General features: G+C 37.2%; 1 protein-coding gene across 1 annotated transcript in view; it reads left to right on the forward strand.

The window, feature by feature from the left end:
* LOC132849247 (carcinoembryonic antigen-related cell adhesion molecule 5-like) overlaps window positions 1–18746 on the forward strand; it is a 52840-nt gene that overhangs the window by 10935 nt on the left and 23159 nt on the right. The window contains exons 2-5 of the mRNA XM_060875502.1: window positions 4780–4898; window positions 5631–5672; window positions 12789–12998; window positions 15791–16063. Coding sequence (XP_060731485.1) covers window positions 4868–4898; window positions 5631–5672; window positions 12789–12998; window positions 15791–16063 — 556 coding nt within the window. The 5' untranslated portion in view covers window positions 4780–4867. The remainder of the gene's footprint in view (window positions 1–4779; window positions 4899–5630; window positions 5673–12788; window positions 12999–15790; window positions 16064–18746) is intronic.

An 18746-nucleotide genomic window follows, 5' to 3' on the forward strand; every position in this document is an offset into this window, starting at 1 on the left:
CCACCCTTGGCAATCTTGAACTGTGATGTCCCTGCAGCCAGCATCCATGGCTTCAAGGAGGGACATGGTCATGTGGCTGATGGTCATAAACCTTCCACCGCCATGCAGAAAAGATCTCCACTATGGGGTTGAGGAAAGGTGAATAGAGTGGAAGGAAGAGACTTACCAGTCTTGGGTGGACTTCAAACCATGCTGTTATTGCTTGCGAATGATGGAAAGCAACATTGTCCCAGGTAATTACAAAGGTCCTCATGTTTTCACCCTCCTGATCCTGATCTGGTACCAGGCGCTGGTGGAGATCATTGAGAAAGGCAAGGAGGCGCTCGGTATTATAGGGTCCAACCTGACATCTGTGAAGGAGTAATCCTGCATTTGCCATTGCTGCACACATGGTAATGTTTGCCCCTCTCTGTCCTGGCACATCAACTGTGGCCCTTTTTCCAATTATATTTTGTCCACATCGACACCTTTTGGATAGATTGAATCCTGCCTCATCTATGTAAATGAATTCATGAGGGGCCTGGTTGGCCTTCAATTCCATAACTCTCTGAAACAAAGTTTATGTATATCATGTCATTACTGTATACCATACTGTACTGTAACCTATTACTGTGTAGGTTACCTACTTGCAAAGTGCAAAGCTTATAGAACTGGACATTGAATTGAATATACACTATACCTGGACATATTGTCATCGTAGCTCCTTGACTCTCTCACTGTTCCTCTCAAAGGGAACAGTATAGAGCTGCTTCATCCACACTCTGTGTTTGGACAATGTCCGTGTAATGGTTGTGAGGCTGATGCTTTCTATATTGCCAAATATCTCATGGTCCTCCACAATTCTAGTTTTAATTTCATGCAGTTTTATTGCATTATTTGCAACAACCATTTCTACAATGGCAAGCTCTTGATCATTATTGAGGAGCTTTCCTCTTCCCCCAGAGGGTGGAAGACGTTGCATTCTTTAGAGGGGAAAAAAATCAACATATGCATTACTGTATGACCTTATTGACATGTCAAGTGAGAATAGAAACAATCCATGTAAAATGCAATACTTACCTGTTGGTTTGTTGAAGGATGCGAATAACGGAGGCAACCGTTGACCGCCTCAAATTGGGTTGCACTCTTTCACCAGCCTCTCTTAGTGTGGTTGATTCCATAGTCAATGATAGTGGCACGAATTTCATCACTGACTACTGTTCTTGCAGCCCTTGGAATGCCACCACCACGCATTCTTACACCTCTACCTTGCCCTCTCCTTGGGCCTGCTCCTCTTCCTGCACCTGCACCTCTCACTGCACCTGCACCTCTCACTGCACCTCTCACTGCACCTGCACCTCCTACTGCACCTCTCACTGCACCTCTCACTGCACCTGCACCTCCTACTGCACCTCCTACTGCACCTCTCACTGCACCTGCACCTCTCACTGCACCTCTCACTACACCTGCACCTCCTACTGCACCTCTCACTGCACCTCTCACTGCATCTCTTACTGCACCACTCACTGCACCTCTCACTGCACCTCTCCCTGGCCCTGCATCTCTCACTGGAGCTGGTCTTCTCCCTAGGCCCCTTGCTCTTCTTCTTCCACGTCCAGACATTACAGTGTTTGTCTTTTTCTGTTTCTGTTTCCAAAAACATCACTCCTCAAAGTCCTCATTTTATAGTAATAGAAAAAAATAACCCCTGCCACTGAGTCTAAGCCAGACTGGAATCAGCTGTGGTTGGCCCAATTCACCCAACATAAATCAGCTGGGTGTCAATTATTCAATTGTTTGTTTATTATCAGCTGAGATATATTGTTTTTGAACTGATATCATTGCAGAAGCAGAGGTTTTTATACTGTATCGAAGGTTTGGAATATTGTTTTTGCTATTGTGGGATGTTGTGTGTTAACATTCTTGAATACTACAAAAACAATCCATAATTTTGTTGGGAGGTATAACTTGTCTGTTAAGAAAATGTAAGCATTGTGGAAATGTGTTCACTGATTGCGTATTGTGTGAAAACAACATGAAATGTGTGAATGGTATGGCCACAAAAGACTGATGCTGTGCTAATTGTGTTTAGAGTTTTGAAAATGTGACAACTGTTTGGACAAACGCTTGTTAGCGACTGAAAAAAACTGTAAGGTACACTTGTGTTAAATTATCCTGTACTGCCTCAGTGACCATAGTGTGTACGTTCTTGAATATAATTTACATTTTTTTCCTAACAGCATACACTAGGTCATTAAATTGATTTGAACATGTTTATCATAACAAAAGAACTATGGGTTTTATAAAAACTAATTACTTCAGTGTTTATTGTACAGACTCAGTGAGCATTTCACACATTGTTCATCACTGGGCTTTAAAGTAGCTGATGCGTTTATGTTTTTGTTACGTGTTAAACAGTGACAAACAGAAAGGAGCTGTTGATACACCCTTTCACATTCTCAGACTAAAAGATGCACATGTACTGCTTAAAAGTTCTATGGGAGGTCCAAGTGGTATAATGAAATAAGAAAAAGAACAAGATTATTGTGAATAAAGCATAAAAATATAAAACATGATGTAATCATGTCAAGTTTCTGTCACCATATACTATAATAAATAAAAAGTTTAGATCATCAGTCCTTAAAAACATTTACCCTGACCTCATGAGCATACACACACCCATGCACGCACACACACACATCTCTATGTTCATATGTGTAGCTTGGTGTCTCAGTAAAGCCACATTCATTGCATTGCATATTTTTACTTGCAGTACCGTTCAGAGCCACTAGGGCACACAGCACAGTTGAGTTCAGATGTGACGACACTAAATTATGAACGTTTGATGAACGTTATTATGAACAAATTATGAACGTTATGAGTTTCAGTGTAGAAATCAAGGGTGTCACCACATCATCTTTCTGAAACAGCAAAATATGACTCTTTAAATTACACAAAAGGCACAATATGCTCCTGTTCTACCTAATAATCTGTTCTTGTTGTCTGTTGAGCTGTAAATACAGTCCTGCTGCTGATCCTAACACACTTTTACTGCTGTGGCTCCTCTCGCCCTCTGACCTGCCGGTCTGCTGTTCATGTTCTACGATCGCTTAGTAAACTACTTAGTAGTCTTATCTGAAAACCACAAAAACTACAAATTAGCTCATGCCAGTCAAATCACATAATTTGTGGCAGAATGCCAAATTAGCATTTAACAAGTTTATTATTTCAAATTAAAAACTTAATACAAAATTATTGATCAAATCTGTGTCTGTTGAGTTAAATCTGGAAAATGGTGAAATCTGAAACCCCAGCGAAAAGGGTCTGGTGGTGTCACTGGTTAAAACATGAAATATTATTGTGGTTTGGTTTCTGTTCGAGATGAGCAGTGTGGCTTTAACCAGTGCGAAATGAGGAACTGCTGTCATTCACGTTCTCAGTAAAGACAAAATTAAAATTGCAACTCCTGCATTTTCCTACTAATGCTAGTTTCTGTGGCATGTGCCATGGTTTCAAGTCATGTCAAGAAGCTTTTATTGTCATTTCAGCCATATGCAGTACATAGTGAATAAAACATTTCTCCAGCACTATGGTGCTACATAAACAATATAGAGCTAAGGACTTAAAGTATGTTGAGTACCTCCTTTTGGTTTTATTTTTATCCTTAATTCCATTCCTTTTTATGCTTGAATACAGACGTAAAAAGCATTTCACTGCATGTCGTACTCTGTATGTATGTGTATGTGACAAATAGAATTTGATTTGATTTGATTATATTGTACAGTACATTGTGGGTTGTAAACGAGTTCTTGCAAACATATGTACACTTATGTTATAGCAGCAAATGGATGAGGTAAAAAATTAATGAATGAATGTGCGCGTGTGTGTGTGTGTGTGTGTGTGTGTGAAGTGAGTTAATAACAAAAGAGGAACATAACGTTAGATATCATTGTAGCCTCTACAGTATAATATCTTAAATTATGACTTTTATTGAGAAATTATGATTTTAAATGATTTTAATGAAACTTGAAATGAAAAAATGAAACTTTCTGCCTCAACATGCCCCTAAACACAAAGAGCTCAGCATAGAAATAACAATATTATATCAGGAACAAGTCCAATAACTTGATCTTGCCTTCCTGCACTTTGACCTCTGCCTTGAATTATGATGAAGCTTGTGTTTATTAAAAAATACATGTGATTTCACTCACCTGTTTCCTGTCTCATCAGAAACGGACAGATATAACACATAGACAACAACATTCAGAGCTTTTGACCATGAAACAATATATTTGGTCCCTCAGAGAAAGTTTAAAATTCACGTCTCATTTCAGGCCCTGGGCTCACAGCTCTAACAGTAAAACTGATGATCTGTTAAAAAAAAAAAAAAAAACACACACACAGCACACCAAGTGTTTTTCCTGTTCACTTACATGCTGATCAGTTACTGTTATTAATGTTACCAAAGCTTTTTAGTCCCTAGTACAGGAACCACAACAGCTTTCTCTCTCTCTCTCTCTCTCTCTCTCTCTCTCTCTCTCTCTCTCTCTCTCTCTCTCTCTCTCTCTCTGCACTTCCTCTTTCACCATTTTTAGACTCCTCTGTATTTGTCTATGTGGAGAGATTCTTCATACTCTATTACCACAACACACATTATGAGTTAAATATATTTTATTGGTAAAATGTGCTGCAAATAATGGACCTTAATAATGGTCTTGACTCAATAGCATGATTTTACACTTGAATTCTCTCTCTCTCTCTCTCTCTCTCTCTCTCTCTTTCTCTCTCTCTTCTCTGAAGTGTGAAGTGTTTAAGAGTACAGGAAGTGTCAAGGCATTAACACAGACACTTGTCGTTCAGTCAGTCAGACAGTCATCAGTTGGACAGGATGGAGCTCCGTCCACTCTGTGTGATGTTCTGTGAGTAAATGTTTTCTGTGAGTCTTCATTAGTGGTGAATTAAGTTTTGTTTTAACCAAATGATTGTTTGAACAAACCTAATTTCATCTTCTGTGTGATTATTTTATTTGTCTATAGCTAAAGTCTGATATTGAATTTAATGTGAAATTGTATGTTTAGCTTTGAGCCAATTGATTTAATTTTTGTAACAAACACTGTTTTCAGTAATTGTATCCTGGTGTCTCTCACATGGGCAGAACATTACAGCTGATTATTTTAACTGCTGTTATACATTCATACACTGTATTTGTTTAGGATTTTAAAATGTTCACTTTATTCTACATTTCTTTGGAGATCTTTTCTGCACTCTGTAAAGAGAAGAACGTTGATCTTGTAGATGTACAATGTGGGAGGAGACTGTGCCAAGCAAAGAGGAAATCAAGTGTCAGTTTCTAAATGAATGATATTTATATTAATAGCCATGGCACTGGGTTTAACAACAGAACAGACTGGATGCTGTTTTTAATATATCTGTTTGGGGTTTAAGCAAACAGGAATCAAACAGTACAAGAATTAATAAAATAATCTACTTTTGAATAGTAACAGTAAACCTCCTTCATAGTGAGCCACATCACACCACATCACACCACACTGCTGTTCATTATTTTATTATCATCATAATAACTGCACACCAACAAGTGTTTTAGCTCTAAATGAACCTTAACTAATGTCTGTTTCTCTCTCTACCTTTAGTGCTGACTGAACTCATCCTCTGTACACAAACAGGTGATTTAGGTACGTTTCATTTATTAACCTTTTTTATTTGATTCAAATGATTTAATAACAAGTGACACATGTAATGTTAAACTGAGACCAGTGGAATGTAATGAATCTTTCTGATGTGTCAAAGACTCAGTGGTGTTGTGAGGGTGGGGCTTCGGGGGCTTAAGCCCCTCATGTACTGTCAAAAGTCCCTGGTCTTTTGAGGACTGAAAACGTTTTACACCACAAATAAAGTACAAGATTTACAAGTGCAATAAACCCGTATGTCCGTTAGCGCTTATTTTACACGTTCATTCCGCTATGCGCTGTTTTTAAACTTAGGTGTCGAGCTGTTAAACACAACAGTTCCTATTCTGGTCAGCAGGATAGTATACTGTTGTTAGTATACGGCCATTGGTCAGTCGTCACTCATTCATTCATTCATTCATTCATTCACTTATTTAGTCAGTAAAAGAGTTGGTGAGGTAATAATGCAAATGTTCTGAAAATTGAACAGTTTTATTGTCAGTTTGTAAGCTTGTAGTTCTGATAAAATTAAATAACCTTAATCAATTAAATGTATTTTTACATCATAAATACATTACAGTTTTTTACAATGGTTATGACAGTTTTTCAATACATTTAACAAGTTTCCTAAACTCTTAACGCACCAACACACCTAAAACACACAATTGGCAAAACGGTCAATTTCATGCTCAAAATCACACATTGTAAACTAAACCCCAAAACTAATTTTCAACATACAATAATAAACTAACACAATACACTATGTCTAACAAAACACTGCAGACATGTTTCAAAATCAAATAATTATTCAAAACACTAACACATGTTATCTTCCAACAGGAACATTTAGTCAATCATAACACAATGACAAAAAAACACTATCATCAGCTGAAATTACAGAAACTGCATTATTTTATGTGTCAGGTCTGCCCTTATACAATAGACAGTATATTGTATTGATCATAGATTGTGTTTTGCACTGTAGTTTCTTTTGAAGCTTCTCTAAATTTTTGTTTTGTTGGGTTTAGTAAATGCATGCATTTTGTTTCTTTTGCTGCAGAAATTCAATACAAAAAATGAATGACCATCTCAGAGTAGCTTACAGACACAGAATTGCTGCAGTAAAGACTTTATTTGCAAAAGGACATTACTGCAAGATATACAAACAGAAAAAGCACCGGAATTATAATAGAAAAACAAAGTAATCTTCTAATCTGCCCGGTCTTCTGCATTTGGCCACATGTTCTCATCCACATCACACCTGACATCTTCTCTGGCAAGGCATCGTGGGAATGATAGCTCGTGGTTTATGACATGGTCAATGATAGTAGCTCTTATTTGATCAGTTACCCTAGCTCTGGTCCTTCTTTGAGCACCACCACGCATTCTAACTCCTCTCCCTTGTCTTGGTACTCGTCTTCCTCTCCCTTGTGCAGACGTTTTTTCTTTCTTTCTTTCTTTCTTTCTTTCTTTCTTTCTTTCTTTCTTTCTTTCTTTCTTTCTTTCTTTCTTTTTTTCTCTCTTTCTCTCTTTCTGTTGCTCGATATTGTTCCTTTTCCGCACAAGATCAGCCCAAAGACTCTAAAAGAGTCCTCTTTTAGAACATAAAACCTCAACACCTGAGTGTGGTTCCTACATGGGAATCAGCTGTGATTTATATATTTGCATAACTGCAATAAGCTGTTTCTCATTAGCAATGGAATAAAATACAGGGAATATATTTGTGTTTCAATTCACAATATGAACAGCTGTTGACTTTGACTTTAGTCTATATAAGTTATGTTTAGAACATGATGTTATCTGTTCTGACATACAGTGTTGGTAAATTTGCATTTGTAATTACATTGTTTTAGTCTTGGTTGAGCTTGTGTGTAAAAGAAGTTCAAGCATTTTAAATTTGTGTTAACTGTATGCATTTTGTATCAAAGCAACAAGAAATGTGTTAATTGTATAGCCTACAAAGACAGATGTTGTGCTAACCGTGTTAAGAGTTTAGGAAACTTGTTAAATGTATTGAAAAAACTGTCATAGCGACTGTAAAAAACTGTAATACACTTTTGTTATTTGTTTAGTTAGTTTAGGAGATAGGGCAATGAAAGAAATTAAAGTTTGTAATAAATAAATTAATTTGTTTTTAACCTTTATTTTTGGTGGATCAAGCATCAAACATCAGCCTGTCTGTCTTCAGTGATGTTGCACTGCACTACAATATAGAACTTGTGTAGAATAAATATTTGTGGTAAAACATTATCTAGCAAAAAAGAAGGCGGAAGGTAGCATTAATGATATTCTGACTGTATATCGCCTGCTGTAACATGTTTCCCTCTCAAAAAACTTCTGCAGGTTGCACTGACACTTCCTGTCAGCAGCTGTACATGTGAACAACCATTTAGTGCCCTCAATATGTCTGCACACATGGTTGAGGTGAAACATGGTTCAGGAAAGACTCCACAGCCTTGCCATCTTGTCAGCTGAAAAAGAATCTGTTATTTAAATTGAGCCTGGAAAAGTAATCGACAGCTTTGCTACAGTCAAGTCAAGGAGACACACACTGTGTCATCCACTTAAAATGAAATTGGCTGTAAAATAAAATAAAACTGAGACAAAAAGACAGACATAACTCTTTATAGACAAAGGACACATGAGACAGCACAGTGTATTTTTTATACTGTGTTTGAATTTCTTTTTAAATGTTTTAACATATAGTAGTGTACCATATTGTTGATTTGGTGTCTCTAATTACATATTAAATGTCCTTGATGTTTTGAAAATCATTTTCTGTTGTCTTAGTGAGTCATAGTCTCAGGGGGATAAGCCCCCCCATCTCTTTTTACAATGTAAATCAGAGATATCTTTCAGAGAGAGTTATCTGTATGTTTGTGTGTGTGTATGTTTGTGTGTGTGTGTGATCAATTTTATTGAATATTTAGAAATAAGTAGTAAATGCATGGAAATGATTTGACCCATCATAAATGCCATGTTCCTGAATGTCATTAAAATGTTTTTGTGCAGCTAGTTCCAGTTGAAATCTAATAAAATCCGTCTCAATGAGAGCACTGCTGTCCTCTTGTTTAGTCTTAGAGGATATTCACACCTGACTAGTTTGAAGCATTTTGTCGCATTTTCTCCTTTGGTTCGGTTCATTAGCAAAATATGAAAACAGAAATTGTGCTTGTATCAACATCAAAACAGGTTGCAAAAGAACTCTGGAACATTTTATTGTGGTGAGAAAACAATCTAACCTAACGGACCTGTGTCACTTTACCCAGCATGTTTGGTTAGCTACCAGCAGACATCATAAATAGTGGGTTATTGTATCTGGTAGATCTTCAGTGACAAAGAATTCTGTGCATGAGCTTCTGATCTTCTCTCTATCTGAACTCTTACTTTCATTGCTCTGACATTATGCATTGTACTGTAACCATTCTGAGTAGTACAGGAGGTTATACATTGCACCAGGATGACAAAACATGTCTTCTGAGCTCTGACCTCATGTCTGGAGTTATCAGCAAATTAAACTGAAATTATATATTGACAATCTAATCTGTGTGCATTTATATTCAGTACATTTGTAAAAAGACGATCAAATCAAATATCAAACATCAAGTAATTTAAACAAATCAATAAAGGACAACAAAGTAGAGCATCAAATAAATAATGTTTTTGGCTTTACGTAGTATTCAGTGGCCAATATAGACATCCTTATTTTCAGTGACTTTCATGATCCTCTCATCCATAGAAATAGTGTCTTTATTTGTTCATGACTTATTTTAGCTGAAACAGACACCACAGCCTCCCAGATACTGTTCAGAGATCTATATTATTTTCCCTCACTGTAAATCTCACACTTGAGAAGTGCGCAGTTGGGTTTAAATCAGGTGAGGAAGAGGAACAGGTCATTATTCTGTCATCTTTGAAGCCTTTCCTGACAAACCAAACAGCTTAGTACTTGGATACATGTGATGGATTATATGTGCATTAATGATGTTTTTATTAAAAGTGTAAATAAGCAGGTGATTAAAGTAAATTGGGAAATACAGAATGTTAATTAGACCTCCTAGTGAGAATGATGAGATCTCGAATTAGTGTAATGTGTTCATATAAAAATAACTATGTACATTTATGTGTTTGGTTGCAAACACATTTATTTATTTTTAGGCAAAACACAAAGTTTTAAAAACAAAACCATTTGTTAATGTTCCCACTATGTCTACAAGTAAATAGATTATGTGTAGATTTGCATTTTGTTGTTTTATTAGAGACAGATTAGAGACCGGGAGCATGATGGATTAGTGGTTAACACGTTCGCCTCACACCCCCAGGGTTGGGGGTTCGACACCCGCCTCCGCCTTGTGTGTGTGGAGTTTGCATGTTCTCCCCGTGCCTCGGGGGTTTCCTCCGGGTACTCCGGTTTCCTCCCCAGGTCCAAAGACATGCATGGTAGGTTGATTGGCATCTCTGGAAAATTGTCCGTAGTGTGTGATTGCGTGAGTGAATGAGAGTGTGTGTGTGTGCCCTGCGATGGGTTGGCACTCCATGATGCCACTCCACTTGATGCCCGATGACGCCTGACGCCTGAGGCACAGGCTCCCCGTGACCCAAGATAGTTCGGATAAGCGGTAGAAAATAAGTGAGTGAGTGAGAGATTAGAGACCTGCATCATCACACAGCAGTTATTTTCTGACCATCACTTCAATCACAGTGTAAACAACATTGATCATGTGTCACTTGATTTATTGTATTAATGTATTGATCCAGTCACTGGATTGGCGTTATCCCTGTGGAAGATCTGTAGATGTCTGCCATACTCACAGTATCGCTTTTCCTTACTCTGGCTTCTGGTCTACTGTCTGTCTGAACTCTTACTGTCACTGCTCTGACATTATGTCTGGAGTTATCAGCAAGTTAAACTAAAATTATATATTGGCAATGAACAACACAGTGCCAAATGCACCATTCAAATCTAAACTTAATGTAATCATCAGAATCACAGCATAGTAGGAATAAACGTAAAAAAGGATAAAGATCCAAGCAATGTAAATAAACATCACACAATATGTGAAGGCACTGAATGTGCTGTCATCATTAACACTGTAGTTATAAATAATTACAACATTCATGGGCAAACATCACTATGACTCATAAAAAAAATGCTATAAATAACAAGGATTGTCTATAATGCAAACTGGAACTTACAATCAGTCAGAGACGCATACTATTGTACACAAATTAAAGTTGTTGATTCCATACAAGCTTTGCTGAGCGTAAATCTTTTCAACAGATATGTGTGTAGGAAATACTCTGAAAAAATATGACGTGAAGCAGGGTATTTTGGACAGTTATAGCTCACATGTATGTATGTATGTATGTGTGTGTGTGTGTGTGTGTGTGTGCATGTGTGTGTGTGTGTGTGTGTGCATGTGTGTGATTGGAAACAGGAGAGATTAGTTAAATGCCGTATGACTTTGTGTGAGTTGGAGTTTCATTTAATGGCAACAAGAGGACCTGAAGAAGAAGCGGTCTGTCTGTTTACTAAACCAGCTCATTTACAAAAAAAAACTAAAACCACAACTGCCCAATTCACTGCAGAGTTAAATGTGCACCTCGACTGTCATGGTTACACAAAAACTGTTCTAGAGCACCAGGGTTGGTAGTACTCACGGGACTGTTGTGTGCCCAGAGTGAAATTGCAATTATGCAGTTCCTTACGCCCATTACCTGTGCTAGATGGCAGTGTCACTGCCCAGGACTACCAAAACATTGTAAAGGACCTTGCTTCAGTGTATCAGGATGGTTATACACCAATACACACAACAGTACTGTTGACAGTGTGATCTGATGAACATAAAAGTGAAGTGTAACATCTCTCAAGGCCTGCACAGTCACGGGATCTTAATATTATTGTGCCAATTTGAGGTGTTATGGAAGAGTGTGTAAGGAAACTTTTTTTATACCAGCATCACATGATGACCTGGCCAGTGCTCTGCAAGAGAAATGGTTCAAAATTCCTCTGGCTAATTTGCAGGTCTTGTATCAGTCATTGCGAAGATGAATTGATGCTGTATTGGCTGCTAAAGGAGGCCTCACACCATGCTAATAAATTATTGTGTGGTCTAAAACCAGGGGTTTCAGTTTCATTGTACAACCCCTGTAGGCTACTTGGTCAGGAGAATAGTTTATTTATGTAGTTATTTGTTTGTTTGTTGTTTGTTTGTGTGTGTGTCAGTTACTTAGCCTATTTCTGTGTATTGTTATTTATTGTTTCAAAAACTATTTGCAATTTACAATCACCTTATTCACAGAAATATTATTTCATTCTATTACTCCTGTGAAATAACATTCTACACATTCACAGATGAGGCATAATGAGGGATTGATGGACTTTATGTGAATAAGATACACTGGGAAATGTACAGTTACTTAGACCTTCTACTGAGTATGCAGAGATTTCAAATGTGGCATAGTGCGTTGTGTGTGTGTGTTTGTGTGTGTGTGGGTGTGTGTGTGTGTGTGTGTGTGTGTGTGTGTGTGTGTGTGTGTGTGTGTGTGTGCGTGCATGTTTTATTGATGTTTAGGTAAAACACCAAGGCAGTAAGGATTTTATGTGTATTGTATTTTTTCTAAAAATTGTTTGTCCCTCACTCTGATCACAGTGAAGATTTAAATGTACTATTGTGTGATATTATAAATATGATTATTGTAGTAAAGACTACTTCACATCCTGAACTGTTTAATTTGTAACAGAAACACATGAACTCACATCAAACCTTAAAGGAGATGTACTAACAGGAAACTCAGTGACTCTGAGTATTGTACTGAGATGGTGAAAACCTAAATATTTTATTGTGTTAGTAATTGTTGAAAGACCTAATATAATTATATACTATAGAATATCTTTAACTGGTTCTGTATGTTTGTATATCATCTGTATATTTTTTGTGTGGCCAGGACTAACACTTAAGTCTTTAGATCTGTCTTTGTTCTATGTGGGTCCTGGAGAATCGTTGTCTCATTTCACTATGTACTGCATTAGATATATATGGTTGAAATGACAGGTTCTTGACTTAACTTGAACTTTAATTGATTCTTAAAATGTTTACTTTTTTTGCAATCTTTCTTTAGAAGGATCAAGTCCTGAAGTTAAAGTAGAAACTGGAGAAACTGTCACTTTCTCATGTGAGAGAAAGCCTGAAGGATCCTCGGAGTATAAGCAGATCTACATAATCAGTGATGTACAAGAGTCTCATAAAGGTGTTTACACATGTAAAGGAACACAGTCATCAGACCCACAATACACAGGGACTAGTGATGCTGTTACACTGACTGTATCAGGTGAGTGTGTTTTATGTCACATATCATCTGTTTCATTAACAATGAAAAGTGTATTTTGTACAGAACTGCTTTAAACATATTTTATACACACATAATGTGGGTTTCTAAATTTGTCTAATGTTAGAAGCTCTGATTCTGGCCAAGAATTCACTTAAAGAATGTAAATCATCTCATTTACTTATAATAAATCACACAATATTAATGAATAGAAGATTCACATAATGTGGAGACAAACTATTTCTCCAATGTTTGCTGTTTCCCTTTTCAGCAAATAAAAAATTATATTAACTAGGCTGCATTAATAAAGTAACACTAGGAAATGATGTAGGAGTTATTGTATTTTTCTGAGACCAGCAACATCACAGAGACAGAAAAAATGCTTTTTATTTTAAATCTGATAAAGTAAAGGTAGTAAAGATTACATTACTGCTGAACTGTGTGTTTCTTCTCTAACAGAAAAACATAAACCTGAACTCACAACATTATAAGATGTGTAAATATAATAGGATAATTTCAGTTTTTGATAGCAGTGACATGACTACATTCATGTATCATTTCATCATATAAAGGGTGTGTTCAGAATCCAACAGGAAGTGTTATTGCTCATTTCATTTACACTGTATTTAACCCAGTAAAGATGTGTAAATATAATAGTTTAAATTCAGTGGGAGTGTTTTATAGAAATTATATGACTTCATTCATGTATTATTTCATTATATAAAGGGTGTCAATCTCCAACAGAAAGTTTTATTGCTCATTTTATTTACACTGTATTTAACCAGGTAAAGTCTTGTTGAGATTAAAGAGAGACCTTTTCAAGAGAGACCTGGGCAAGAAAGCAGCATGCCAAATTTCAACAAGCAAAACAGACACGCAGATATACAATAGAGTGTTATGAGAGCCATGAGGGCTCCCTCTGCTGGACTGCTGGACTAGACATACTGAGCGTATTTCTCTGTTCTGTTTATGGCCTCGTTTTTGACCCTGTCTGTTTTTCGTGTTTGTGATTGTTTGCTACCTGCCCTGACCTACGCCTGGATTATTGACTACTGCTTTTGGATTTCCTTTGTTGTTGCTGTTTGCCTGGTGTTTTGACCCTTGACTGTTTTTGGATTTTGCAAATAAACCTGCACTTGGATCTAACCGGTTTCACGCTTATGACATAGAGTTAGCATAGCATCATAGCATCCCAAAACATTGTAATATTTCTTGTAGAAAAATGTCACAAAAAGATTTTGTAGTTTTCTTTTAAATATAATTCTGATGTTTGTAAAGAAATTTTAAACTGTCAAAACAAAAGAAAAAATTTAGTTTAAATAATAATAATAATAATAATAATAATAATAATAATAATAATAATAATAATAATAAAATGTTACTAATTTAATCATTTTCCATATTTTCCAACATTGGTAGATAATTTGGAACAGCTCAGTGTTCATGTTAATTGTGATAGTCTTAAACACAATATGTAGAGAGACATAGAGGAAAAGTGAAGAGATATGGTTGCTGTATGAATGGATGCATGAAACATATCAGCATTGATGGATTATACAGGTGCATCTCAATAAATTAGTATGTTGTGGAAAAGTTCATTTATTTCAGTAATTCAACTCAAATAGTGAAACTCATGTATTATATAAATGCAGTACACACAGACTGAAGTAGTTTAAGTCTTTGGTTCTTTTTATTGTAATGATTTTGGCTCACAATTAACAAAAACTCAGTATTTAAAAAAAATGAATATGATGACATGCCAATCAGCTAATCAACTCAAAACACCTGCAAAGGTTTCCTGAGCCATCAAAATGGTCTCTCAATTTGGTTCAATAGGCTACACAATCATGGGGAAGACTGCTGATCTGACAGTTGTCCAGAAGACAATCACTGACACCCTTCACAAGGAGGGTAAGAAAAAGTGTGGAAGAGGAAAAAGTGCAGAAGAAAAAGATGCACAACCAATTGAGAGAACCTCAGCCTTGAGAGGCTTGTCAAGCAAAATTCATTCAAGAATTTGGGTGAATTTCACAAGGAATGGACTGAGGCTGGGGTCAAAGCATCAAGAGCCACCACACACAGACATGTCAAGGAAATTTGGCTACAGTTGTCGTATTCCTCTTGTTAAGCCACTCCTGAACTACAGACATCAGAGGCGTCATAGCTGGGCTAAGGATAAGAAGAACTGGACTGTTTCCCTGTGGTCCAAAGTTCTCTTTTCAGATGAGAGGAAGTTTTTGTTTTATTTGGATACAAAGGTCCTAGAGTCTGGAGGAAGGGTGGAGAAGCTCATAGCCCAAGTTGCTTGAAGTCCAGTGTTAACTTTACATAGTCTGTGATGATCTGGGGTACAGTCATTTGCTGGTGTTGGTCCACTGTGTTTTGTGAAGGAGCACTTCATGTGTCCTTCTGCTGACCAGCGTTTTAAAGATGCTGATTTAATTTTTCAGCAGGATTTGGCACCTGCTCACACTGCCAAAAGCACCAAAGGTTGGTTAAATGACCATGGTGTTTATGTGCTTGACTGGTCAGCAAACTCACCAGACCTGAACCCCATAGAGAATCTATGAAGTACTGTCAAGCGGAAAATGAGAAACAAGAGACCAAAAAACTGTCTAACCCTAGGCCACTGTCTAGAACCAGGGTCCTGGAGAAACATTGTCTTGTTTCACTACATACTGCGTCAGATACAGTATATACTGTATGGTTGAAATGACAATAACAGTTTCTTGACTTAACTTGAACTTTAATTGATTTTTAAAATGTTTACTTTTTTTGCAATCTTTCTTTAGCAGGATCAAGTCCTGAAGTTAAAGCACAGCCAGCTGACCATGACAGTGGGTTCACTGGAGAAACTGTCACTTTCTCATGTGAGAGAAAGCCTGAAGGATCCTCGGAGTATAACTGGTTCAGGGATAATAAGGAACTCAGTGATGCTGCAGCAAAGCAAATCTACATAATCAGTGGTGTTAAAGAGTCTCATAAAGGTGTTTACACATGTAAAGGAACACAGTCATCAGACCCACAATACACAGAGACTAGTGATGCTGTTACACTGACTGTGTCAGGTGAGTGTGTTTTATGTCACATATTGTCTGTTTCTGTAACAGTAAATAGTGTATTTTGTATAGAACTGCTTTAAACATGTATTTTATACACACATAATGTGGGTTTCTAAATTTGTCTAATGTTAGAAGCTCTGATTCTGGCCAAGAATTCACTTAAAGAATGTAAATCATCTCATTTACTGATAATAAACCACACAATATTAATGAATAGAAGATTCACATAATGTGGAGACAAACTATTTCTCCAATGTTTGCTGTTTCCCTTTTCAGCAAATAAAAAATTATATTAACTAGGCTGCATTAATAAAGTAACACTAGGAAATGATGTAGGAGTTATTGTATTTTTCTGAGACCAGCAACATCACAGAGACAGAAAAAATGCTTTTTATTTTAAATCTGATAAAGTAAAGGTAGTAAAGATTATATTACTGCTGAACTGTGTGTTTCTTCTCTAACAGAAAAACCTAAACTCACAACATTATAAGATGTGTAAATATAATTGGATAATTTCAGTGGAAGTGTTTGATAAAAGTTACAAAAACATGACTTCATTCATGTGACATCGTTTAAGCGGTCTGGTCAGAATCGAACTGAAAGTTTTATTGATTTTCATTTAACATTTATTTAACTAGTTGAAGTCTCATTGAGATTAAAAATACCTTTTTCAAGGGAGATCTATAAAGAAAGCAGCATGCCAAATTTCTACAAGCAAAGCAAACAAATGGCCTTAAAATGTCTTAATGTAGACAAATGACACATTGACAGGGTACGTGTGTCTTCACAGAGTGGAATTAGCTTTCGTTTTAGAGTAGCAGAGTGGAATTATTTTTAATTCCAATGGAATTAAAAGGGGTTTATTAAGGAAATAAAACTACAAATACATGGAAAACACTAGGGAGACTTGGCAACAAAATAAAAAAATAAATGAATGAAACCAGGATACATGACATATAAAAACCACACAATCACAAGACAATAGGTATATATACGGAGATCAATCACAGGAACAGGTGTGCAGAGGTGGGGACAGATTAAGGATACGGTGGGGCAAACATGCGTGATACACAAACAAAAACAAAAGCACATGGCACAAGACAAAGCCTGCCAGAACATCACCCTGGTCTTAAGCAGGGAAAAATCCAAGCCATCCATGACATTAGCATAAAGTCAGTATGAGAGGAACAAGCTTTAACCCCAATGGAGATCAAAACCAGAAACCCAAACTAGATCAGAAACAGAAATCTATTCTAATTCTAATGGGTGAGACAAGACTGAGTCAAAGGGCAAAACAAGGTCAAAAACAGAAAATAAAACCATTTAACGAACAAAGTGTGGAAGTGTACACGGCTACTGTATATAAACCGGTAGCAATGAGTTTGAAAGATAGAGAACAGGTGTGCCAGCAATGAGGACATCACGGCGAGATCAAAACTCCATGTTGGCATTCAGAAGTGTAAGAGTGGTGTTGGCACAGCATGTGACAATAAGTCCTAAATTTGATAGAAAATAAATTGAGATTAATCAGTTGTGTTATCCACCAAGTGTCCACTACTGCACCCTCGAGGCTCTTAATCTTACTGCAAGGTTCTTAATCCTCAATTGCTCAGTTGTATAAAATAAGATAAAATGTATGTTGATCTGAATAAGGGCATATGCCAAATTTAATCCAGGATCTAAACCTTAAGCCGAGTCTGAACTGCTACAGGGTATAAAAGAGATAATCCCAGTCCACCCAATCAAATGCTTTTTCAGGATCAAGTGATGTTAGTACCTCTGGGGGAACAGTGTTGTTGGTCTCCTTTTTTTGCAAGTGCATCAATGTCTGGCGTTATATTTGTTGTGGCAATTCTCAAGATAGATCTGAGGTGTTGGTCAGTTAACTTGGATCTGTGACGGGCTTTGTTGATGTTCATGACGCTGAATGTCTGTTCACACACATAGGTTGAGCCAAACAACGTCAGCATCTTCTGTGCCATCCTCCGGAGATTTGGAAACGTGGCTTCGTTAAGTGAAGCATAAAAGTCCTTCAGTTTAAGAGAGTTGAACTTCTCCTTCAATACAGAGTCAGACTGAAGATCTATCAGTTCCAACTGCAGCTCCTGTGGTGCTGTTTCAGGGTCTTGTGACAGGGGACAGGACACCAGCTGAAGTGACTTTTCAATTTTTTCAAAGTCACAGAAACGACGGCAGAATTCTCCGTGCAGGTCGTCCAGTGATTTGCTGTATTTCTGCGCGTTTTGGGTCGCCTCTTTCTGCATGGCTAGTGTGGGGAAATGAGTGAAAGACTTGTTTGAAATTTGTCTGGAGAAAAGAGTCAGCTTGGATTTGAAGGCCCTAACATTTGTGTACATGTCATGCACAAATTGATCTTTCCCCTGTAGCTTGGTGTTCAGCTCATTCATGTGCGAAAGTATGTCCACAGCAAACGCAAAGTCACAACGCCAGTTATTGTCGCTTAGCTCGGGAAATTCGTCGGATCTCCCCATTAACTCCAAAAATGCAGTGATCTCCTCCTTCAGCTCCCACACTCTTTGAAAGACTTTGCCCAAACTTAGCCAGCGCACACGAGAGTGGTAAAGTAAGTCCTGGTGATCTGCATCGGTTTCTTCCAGGAACGCAATAAACTGACGATGCTGAAGTCCCCTTGCTCGTATAAAGTTAACAAGTTTTACAACTGGATTCA

The sequence above is a fragment of the Tachysurus vachellii genome, chromosome 7, assembly GCF_030014155.1.
Source record: "Tachysurus vachellii isolate PV-2020 chromosome 7, HZAU_Pvac_v1, whole genome shotgun sequence".
NCBI classification, from domain to species: Eukaryota; Metazoa; Chordata; class Actinopteri; order Siluriformes; family Bagridae; genus Tachysurus; species Tachysurus vachellii.